Source organism: Rhincodon typus, chromosome 5 (genome assembly GCF_021869965.1).
Source record: "Rhincodon typus isolate 14 chromosome 5, sRhiTyp1.1, whole genome shotgun sequence".
In the NCBI taxonomy this organism is placed as follows: domain Eukaryota; kingdom Metazoa; phylum Chordata; class Chondrichthyes; order Orectolobiformes; family Rhincodontidae; genus Rhincodon; species Rhincodon typus.
This window is the reverse complement of record NC_063336.1, coordinates 14,042,548-14,052,636: the sequence shown is the minus strand read 5'-3', so window position 1 is coordinate 14,052,636 and position 10,089 is coordinate 14,042,548. Positions and strand designations below refer to the sequence as shown.

At 44.1% G+C, this 10,089-nt stretch overlaps 1 protein-coding gene across 5 annotated transcripts in view; it reads right to left on the bottom strand.

Annotated features, from left to right (window-relative positions):
* Positions 1-1,631: 1,631 nt before the first annotated feature.
* The window catches only part of fosl2 (FOS like 2, AP-1 transcription factor subunit), a 28,423-nt gene continuing 19,965 nt past the window's right edge, over positions 1,632-10,089 (bottom strand). For all 5 annotated transcript variants that reach the window (XM_048596779.1, XM_048596778.1, XM_048596780.1 and 2 more), the window contains one exon: positions 1,632-7,598. In XM_048596779.1, coding sequence (XP_048452736.1) covers positions 7,071-7,598 — 528 coding nt within the window. In that variant the 3' untranslated portion in view covers positions 1,632-7,070. The remainder of the gene's footprint in view (positions 7,599-10,089) is intronic.

The following is a 10,089-nucleotide window of genomic DNA, read 5'->3' as shown; positions in this document are numbered from 1 at the left end:
ATACCCCACTCAACCATTACCATCAAGCCAGGGTATCAACCCTGGTTCAATAGAGAGTGCAAGAGGGCATGCCAGGAACAGCACCAGGCATACCTGAAGATGACGTGTCAACCTGGTGAAGCCCCCAAACAGGACTACTTGTCTGCCAAACAGTATAAGCAGTGAGTGATAGGCAGAGCTAATCGAGCCCACAACCAATGGGTTGGATCTAAGTTCTGCAGTCCTGCTACATCCAGTCGTGAATGGTGGTGGACAATTAAACAACTCACTGGAGGAGATGGCTCCACAAATATTTCCATCCTCAATGATGGAAGAGCCCAGCACATCGGTGCAAAAGGATAAGGCTGAATAATTACAACAATCTTCAGCCTGAAGTGCCAAGTGGATGATCCTTCTCTGCCTCCTCCAGAAGTCCCTTACGTTACAGATGCCAGTCTTCAGCCAATTTGATTCACCCTGTGATATCAAGAAACAGTTGGAGACACTGGATACTGCAAAGGCTATGGGCTCTGACAATATCCCTGAAATAATACTGAAGACTTGTGCTCCAGAACTTGCCATGCCCCTGTCCCAATACTGCTACAACACTGGCATCTACCTGACATGTGGAAAATTGTCCAGCTGTGTCTTGGACACAGAAGGGCAAATCCATTCTTGCAAATTATTGTTGCCTTGGTGTACTCTCAATTATCAGGAAAATGATGGAAAGATGGAACAGTGCTATCTAGCAGCATTTGCTCAGCAATAATCTGCTCAGTGACACACTGTTTGGGTTCTGCCAGGGACACTCAGCTCCTGACCTCATTACAGCCTTGGTTCAAGGATGGACAAATGAGCTGAATTCCAGATCTGAGGTGAGAGTGACTGTCCCTGACATCAAGGCAAAGTCCCACATGGGAAACTGATAAAGAAAGTAACCAGGGACAACTCAAGTGAATAGCAGGACATGAGGAAGCTCAGACGAACAGAAGGATGTTGGGATGCTTGACAATAGAACTCTGAACAGGTTAACAGGTTGTTTCCTTTGGAGCAGAGAACACTGAGAGGGGAGCTGCTTGAGATATACAAGATTATGAGATGCATGGACAGGCTGGATAGAAAGCAGCTGTTCCTTTAGTTGAAGAGTCAATAATTTTATTGTGAAGGGCACGTTTAGCAGGGATTTGAGGAAAGACTTTTTTACCCAGAGAGTGGTAGGGGGTCTGGAATACACTACCTGGGAGGGTAGTTGAGTGGGAGATCTCACAACCTTTAAAAAGTTCCTGGAAGAACACTTGAGTTGTCGTAACACATCTAACGTGCTGCAAAATGGGACAGATGTAGACTTAGAGCAGTTTTTTTGCCAGTGCAGACTCAATGGGCCACAGGGCCTGTTCTGTATTAATTCTATATTACATCTGCCGTGCATTTTTGTCTTTGTTTGATGCAATCCATCACAATTCAGCAAAAAAATTCTTGATAGGTTAACAATTTGCTTCCATGGATAGCTGAATCCCAATTCGAATGTAATCTATTTCTGTGACAGTGTGTAAAACTGAAACTTTACTTCTGGCAATAGATCAAAGTGTGTGTGCAACATCTCAGTACATCGAGGCATATGATCTGTATTGGTTCAGAAGACAGCAATAATCTAAAATATTGATTTGTTGTTTAATAAATACTGACACATACAATTTTGAATAGCAAAAGTAGACCTGACTGACTTTTTTAAACAATTATTCATATTTTCTTTAAAAAAAAGAGAACAGTTAATCATACAGATTTACAATTCTTATCATGGTCCCTGTGAGATAGGTTGTAGATCTCAATGCTTTCACTGCATTCAGTCTTGTTGCCTTATAATCGTTACTTATGCCCAGTCCATCCAGCACAGCATTTATACACCTCCAGGGAAGTCATATCACTCGACTTTAGGCCTAGTTAAAGTCCCTTCCATTTTCTCCGGTTTCACTATTAATTCCTCTGTATATTGTAGTGAGACCTGACCCTAAAATCAGACCTTTGCTATGTTCCACATCTTCATCTGTGGAGAAATTAAACTTCCTGGATTCTCTTCCTCATAACTCATTCCGAATCAAGATCACAAACCTGTGGGATTCCTCAACTGTCTCACTCTTCTGATCACTTGTAGCCTTTTTAAAATCAAAATAAAAAGATGGCTCGATCAAACCACCATTTGACTTGCCTTGCCATCTCTCCCGATCCTTTCTAAGTACAGGACAGGACCACAGCTATGAGCCTGTCCTTCACCAACTGCACCGAATTATCACAAGACCATATCCTAAAAAGATGGACTTTCTCGAAAAATTCATACTAAAATCAAATGTTTCCCAATCAAAATCTCCCTGAAATATTTATAATAGGATACTAGGCCATTCGATGTTTATCACCTCTTTTGGCCCTGCCATGATACAACATTCCTGAGAAGTCTTGGCTTTCAATCTACTCAGGCTTGGCATCCCTTGTTGTCCTTTCATACTACGCAGTACTAATTTAATTCCAGCAATGAGCCTTAAGAGTTCAGTGTAGTGGGAATACCAAGTTATACTGCTGACTCTGCATTACTTTACACATTTGTACAGCTTCAGCCTAGAGGTGGATGATATAATGAAAGTTTGAGATGAATTAAGGTCTAACAGCTGTCATTTGGATGCTGACTGACCCACTTTGTGTCTCCAGTAATTTTTCTCTCCATGCCTTTCCAACCTTCACTGTGCTTCTTTATCTCTGTTACCCATCTCTCAGGAGCGAGGTATATCATCTAAATCATACTGAACCTGTACTAATGGACGTAAGATCTCTTTATTGTGGACATACAGTACTGAAATGCTGAATTTCATTGTCATCTCTTTCATGGGTCAATTTGTGTAAATATCTGTAAACATGCAAAGTAGCAACTATAATCTGGTCTCTGATGTTGTACTACTCTGATTGGTCACCTACCTTAAAAGAATTTTTAAAATAATTTTTAAAAATAATTTCAACAAATTCTTCCTTCAAATCAACCTGAAATAGAGGCACTTCTGTTTCTGTAGTCTTTTTCTTGTGCGTTTCCTCCTTAATCCTGCAACTGCAATTCTCTGAACTAAAACCCAATCTGATCTAAGCATTCACTGAAAGACTTAGCTCATGGTCTCAAATTGACCTGCCCACAGCAGCAAGCATGAGTAATGTTTGATCCAGTAAGGACACAAGGCTAAGTGAATACAAATCATTTGGCCCATCAAGTGTTGATTTATCGTCCAACACAGCAACATGTAGCAAGTGGTCCCAGCTAACAGCAGCCATTCAGTATAAGCACGAGGCCCCCAAATAAGGTTAAAGGTGCTCAGTGAGCCATTGAGTGAAACTTCCTTCAGTAGGTTTTCAAATGACTCTGCATCAAAAAAGATGTACATCCTGCTGAGTTTCCCAGTGTACAGCTCAGACGGTAATATCTCCCTCCACATCATAACATTTCTCATTGCCTTTTCTCTCTGACCACACATACCAAGCTAATGCAATCAGCACACCTCTGAACTCTTTGCTGGTCTCTTCCAAGTTTCAAATCCACCGCCACATACTTCCACCACCTCTCTTCATTGTTGAAAGCCAATATCATAGCATCATCTCCTAACCTTGTTCTCTCTCAGGAGCTCGCAATGCGGAACTCCGCACCTCCCTCATTCTCTCCCCCTTCCTCCTGGGATCTCTTGGTTTATAAAAACTCGAGCCTGATGCCACCCACCTCCTCTTGTGACTCTGCTCCCAATAGCCTTCGCCGATGTCCTGTATCATGGCCCTTCATTTAATTTCCCAAGCTGTTTTGGTGTCAGGAATTCCCCTAGCAATGCATTTTTCATAAATACTGATGCAGAGGTTAGATGGTGAAAGAAGTCCAAGCATGAGGGTTATTTTGTGATTTAACAATCCCATAGGAAATCTTGCAATGTAAAAGCATGAAGAAAGTGGCCCTTTGTCTAAGTTGGCAGGGATCAGAAAGATTTGGAATTAATTTTTAAAATAGCAAAAGACCAGCGGCTGCTTTCGAGCAAATAGTAATCAGGAAAACGCCATTACTAAATGGAAGTGTTATCAGTCGCTCGGAAACACGGAAAATTGGGACAGGCTATGACAGCTCCAAGATGATCAGGAGCCCTCACAATCCGTTAGGGGCACTCTGGTCAGCTCAATCTCAAGTGGGAAATCAAAATGACGTGAAAAGCCCTGAATGTGGGGCAAAATGCATTTCACTGGACATTTAGTCCCCTCCTCTGCCACTGTAACTTCCAAAAGTTGTGGTGAAAACCACAGTTACTCTGGAGACCTGGGAAATACCGAAGACAAATGTGTGCCCTTCTCTGAATGACTCATCAATCGGAAATCCATTCGTGCCTGACCATTTATCTGAACAGTCCATCAAGCAGGTCACGTTCATAGCCGCAACATCGTTTTGCTCAGCTCCTGGGAGTTTTTATGGTATCACAGAATCCCTACAGAATGGTAGCAGGCCATTCGGCCCATTGAGTCCACACTGACCCTCTGAAGAGCATCCCACCCAGACCCACACCCCCTCCCTATCACTGTATTTCCCACAGCTAATCCACCTAGCCTTCACATCCCTATGGACACTATGGGCAATTTTGGCATGGCCAATCTACCTAACCTGCACATCTTTGGACTGGTAAAAATTTTGGGCCAGATGGGAAACTGATGACTCTACGGTTTTACAGTAGATTTGTAGCTTGGGTTGTGGATGTTGTGTGGAACAACGAACCAGCTGGGAGAATGATGCTGTACTGTCCGCTCACATCACCGTCCCTCGACTCTCACTAGCAAACTGTGACCCTACCCTCCTGCTCACTCTCTGGGCACAATGTCACGGGCGGTCAGCTAGTACAACATAAAACCAGTGTAGCGCTTTTATTGTCAAAAATCAACAGTTCATCGGAGACCTGCTCGAACGGTAAACACATTTCCTACTATGATCAGTCAATTTTAATTCAGGAAACAACTAAAAAAAAAACATAAACATAGTTCAAAGAGGAAGTTTTAAATAAACAAAAGGCTGGAAAATGTCTGCTTCATGTTTGCTGCCAGGGTCTGCTCAGGAAATCAGTGGACTAAAGCAGACTAACCCCCAACAAGTTTGTGATTCCAGTCAAACAGACAATCTGGTGGTGACTGGGGCCAGGAAGATGACAAGGCTAAGGTTCTATGTCTCTCCCTCCCTTCTTAACATCTGGTTACTGCATCCATATCGCCCAGCATCAAAGGTGGAAAGAGACAAATGGGCTTACTGTCCATCAGTTGTAATGGGGGAATAAAATAATCTGTGCCCCATTGCAGAAAAAAAGGACACTTTCAGTCATCTCACTGATGCACTCTACACAACCAGGCATCTACCAATCAGAATCCACTTATCAATCGATTAGCACTCTCTTCTTAGTATAAAACATTGGTTTCTTTACATTGGCACTCTTGCAAATTGTCCAGATAAGTGTAAGATAGAAAAAAAAAACTTTGTCAAAAAGTGTCTTTTTCCGTGCAATGTGAGAGCTCTGTTCTCCCAAATGACTGCTTGTACCATTGTTAGAAATGGGTCCATGTTGCATAGAAACTTTCCTCGCATTATTGATGACAGGGAAAACGTCCTGGGATGTTGCCTGTTAGCCACAGTCATTAGCAAAAATGTGACGTTTCACAGAAGTCGGACATTTTCCAGCCTTTGGGGGGAAGATAAACACATTTCAATGCTCCAGAATAGATGTTTGCAGTCTGTTGTCACAAGCCTCACAGTCCAGTCTGTGAGCAAACAACAACGGCCTTTCCAAAATCAGGACAAGCCCACATTTCAAAGGATAAGTTCATTCAGAGTGTTGATTACTCTGCACAAAGAGGTCCGACACAATTATGGTCCTTTTGCTGGCTGTTCCACTGTCTTTGAAGTAGTGTTCTTGATGTACCTTTAGATACACAAATCGACCGGCGCACACAGGTAGGACTACTCTTAACACTAATGAATACCAGCTTTCCGAGTCCTCCTCTTATCAGTAGATGAGCAAATCTTAGATGAGCCAAAATCCCACATCCTGCCCTGACCTCATCAGGTCTGCAATCCTTTCATTTTCCAACTTGGAGCTTTTGCAGTCTACTTCCATTACTCACTTAAATTTAAAAAAAATATATAAATACTACAGTTAAAGTCAGAAGGCAGAAGGGTATACGGTTGAGGTTGGAAGGGCACAAGATAATCATTCTACCATAACGTTGTGATACAAGTTTCTTTTGCTCTATTAATGCTGAAATCCGACAAGGTTTGACAGCAATTCCAGTATTGCAGAATTTTTTCCGAATATCACTGAGGCATTTCAGAAGCGTCACAGAGTAATTTGTTCTTTACAGGACATGAATGTCACATTAGAGAGCGGTTTCCATCATAGACTCTGTCAGCAATGAAAGAATTGCAAAAATGGAGATAGCACAAAGTTTAAAACTAAAACTCTTGCGGTCCAGAACCGAAGTGATACAATGTGGATCACTGACATCTCCCCATATAGTAAAGACTTGGAGGAAGAAAACAAAATCAGGAAAACATGTTTCAAAAATGGAGTTCAGAACGTGGGCCTCTCCTTTTGCCTGGTATTGGTCGACTTTGACAGTTCAGAAAGGCCTAAACATCCTGCCAATGGGCGTTGCCATGGTAACAGCTCCCACATGGCTGCAGTTCTCCCGCTCCCATCCCTCTGCGCCACGGACCACTAGCCACCCACAGAATGCCACTGGTAAGTGTCTACATTCAGCGATGGCCACCACATCCAAGCTGCTTGAACTATTTGGCCTGCTCCCCTATCCCACTCCCCTCCCCCAAACAATGATTCCAACCCTCTCCACTCCCTAACCCACACCCTCCAAACACCATCCCCTCCCCCCCCCCCCACCCCGCCCACCTCTCCCCCCGTGAGTCTGAAGTGTTTAGAAGTAGTTCGATCCCACAAACTCTGGTCAAGACAACAAAAATCCGTTTTCATCTCTCACAATCTCCCACAGAGGTGGAGGTGGCGGGAGGGGGGAAATTTCCAGCACATTCCTCAAAGAGCGAGTAAGGTGGGGGAGTTCAAGGAGTCTGAAGACTGGTCACCACTGCTGCTGCTTCTGCGATGGGCCTTGGAGCAAGACTCTGAAGTGGGCTCTTGGTCAAGGCTGGGCACGTTGGGGTAAGTGAAGACCAGGCTGGCAGCACATGGGGTGATGTTGGCTGCAGGTGTGGAAGTCACCACCACTGGTGTGTTGAGGGGCTCAGCCTCCAGGAAGTAGCTATTGGCTATGGAGATGTCAGTCACCGGCTTGATGACGGACCTCTGCGTTTTGGACACAGCACTGGGCACGGCCAACTTCGATTCTTCTTCTTCCGGCTCCTGCTTGACCACTACCGTGTTTGCCGTCCGTCCAGCCTGTGGCTCGGGGGACGGAGAGCGTCTCCTGCAGTCATTCCCGGGTGCCATTTTGCAAATGGGTTTGTGGGCGACCAGCATGAATTCCAGCTTCTCCTTCTCCTTCTGCAGCACAGCGATTTCTTTCTGAAGACCAGACTTCTCTTCTTCAAGTTTCTCAGTTTCCTGAAAGAAAGAAAACAACAAAAAAAATCAGTGTTTCATCTTCCACGTGAGTGAATGATGTGTTTTTCCCTTCCAATGAGCCAACATTCTGACAGCTTATGGACAAAGCGCCAGGGCCTAGATTGATTTCAGATTCTTTTCAATGTAAATCACATCGATGGAGGTGCAGTTGTGGCTCAGTTGGCAGTGTTCACCCTTCTGGATCAAGGGTTCCTGGTTCAACTCCCACTCCAGGGCTTGACCTGATGGCCCACTGCAGCACTCAGGGGATGTCATACTGTTCGAGGCACTGATTTCAGTGAAATCAGAGAAATCAAACATGAAAGATCCCATGGCTGTTTTGAAAAAGCAGGAGGGGGGGTTATCCCTGCTGCCCTGGCCAACATTTATCAGCATCACAAAACCTGACTAATAGTCATCAAGCTGCTGACAAGGATCTGGCTACATGCAAACAAGCTGTTGACTTTCCTGTATTATGGCAGTGACTATATTTCAGAAATATTTCATTGACTTCCAGATCATGGTTGTGTAAGACCCTGTGCAAATGCAGGATGTTTCTTTTTAAAGTTATACATTTGGATACTTTTGTTTCTTTCTATTTTACTCTTTCTTTGTCTCTCTTACTGTCTCTCTCTCTCTCTCTCTCTCGCCTTCCTTCCTTCTTTCTTTCTAACTAACTGAAATATGCCAATCCTTTACACTGCTATTGCCTCTGGTCCCAATCCAAACATCACCACGATCCAGTAATGTGAGATATTGTCAGCGAATCCCACACACCTTAGAATCTGCTGGTCCAGCTCGTAATTTGAAAGTGCAGAAAACTTCTTTTATTTGCCCCTCACTTTTCTGCCATTCCCATCTGCCCAAGCCTGGCAAACCCTCACTCTAGGTAGTTGCATTTGGGCAATGATAAAGGGTTACAAGCCTCCAGGATTTTCGGAAACACCCTCAGATTTGAAACGTTAGCCTCCAGGAGGAAAGTCATAGGGTTACCAAATTTAATGTTGGTCTTTGCTATTTTCTTCAAAAACTTTTGTTTGCTGTATAAGAGAAAAGACCAGTTGACTGAACCTTTAAAGTGGTTAATAATAGTAATAGGAAGTTGGTCCATTGTAAAGACAGACGCGTAGAAGTAGATGAGTTCTTGAGCTAAAACGTCATGCGTAACATTCATAGTTGGCAAACCTAAGAGGAAAAGTTACTGAACTAAAGCCTGACAATACAAGTTTAAAACTTGTTAGGCTGTGGAAATGTTCATGGAGCGGCCTCCTTCTATGATGTAATTGTGCAGCCCATTGTATCTTTGTCAACACTCTGCACGTGTAATTCACATGCTCCCACTCCCCTTCTGTTTTCTGCTGCCCTCATTTTTATTTCTTCAGATAATTATCCTTTGAAAGCCACAATTAATTCTGCCTCCACCATACTTATATACAGCACATTCCAGACCTGAATCACTAATTAAAATTTGTTTAATGGGACGTGGGCATTGCCGGTTCAGCCAACATTTACTCCCCATCCCTAACCACCCTGGAGCAGGCTTTGGTGAGCTGCCTCCCTGAATCACTGCACTTCTCGGGACATAATGACATCTACTGTGCTCAGGGAGTTCCAGGATTTTAATCCAGAATCCCTACAGCGTGGAAAGAGGCTGTTCAGCCCATTGAGTCTGCACACAACCCTCCAAGGAGCATCCCACCCGAATCCCCACCCTATCCCTGTAACCCCACAGCTAACCCACCTTGCATTCACATCCCTGGACACTACAGACAATTTAGCAAGGCCAATCCACCTAACCTGCACATTTTTGGACACAACCATGGGGAGAATGTGCAAACTGCACACAGACAGTCACCCAGTGCTGGGATCGAACCCAGGTCCCTGTGTAAGGCAGCAGTACTAACCACTGAACCATCATGCAGCCGTGCAAGCCCGTAACAATGAAGAAATGCAATGTCATTCCAAGTCAGTGTAGTTTGGCTTAAAGTGATGGGCTTCCCCTGCCCTTTCTAGTTGGTAGAGGTTGTGAGTTTGAAGGGTGCTTTCAAAAGGGCCTGGGTAAGTTGCTGCAGTTCGTCTTGTAGGTGGTACAGACTGCTGCCGCTGTGCGGTGGTAAAGGGTGTAAATGTTGAAACCAATGGAAGTTGTGTTAATGACACAGGCTGCTTTTTCCTGGATGTTGTTTTCTGGAGTGATGTTGGAGCTGCACTCATCCAGGCAAGTGGGGAGCATTCCATCACACTCCTGCAATGTAGATGGTGGATGGGCTTTGGGAAAACAGAGTGTGAGTGACTGGCTGCAGAATTCCTAGCCTTTGATCTGCTCTTGTGGCCGCAATATTAAAGATGGTTTGTCCAGTTCAGTTTCTGGCTAATGGTAACCCCCATAATATTGGCAGCAGAGGATTCAGCAATGGAGTACCATCAAATGTCATAGGATGATGGTCAGATTCTGTTTTATTGGAGATGGTCATTGTCTGGCACCATCCTA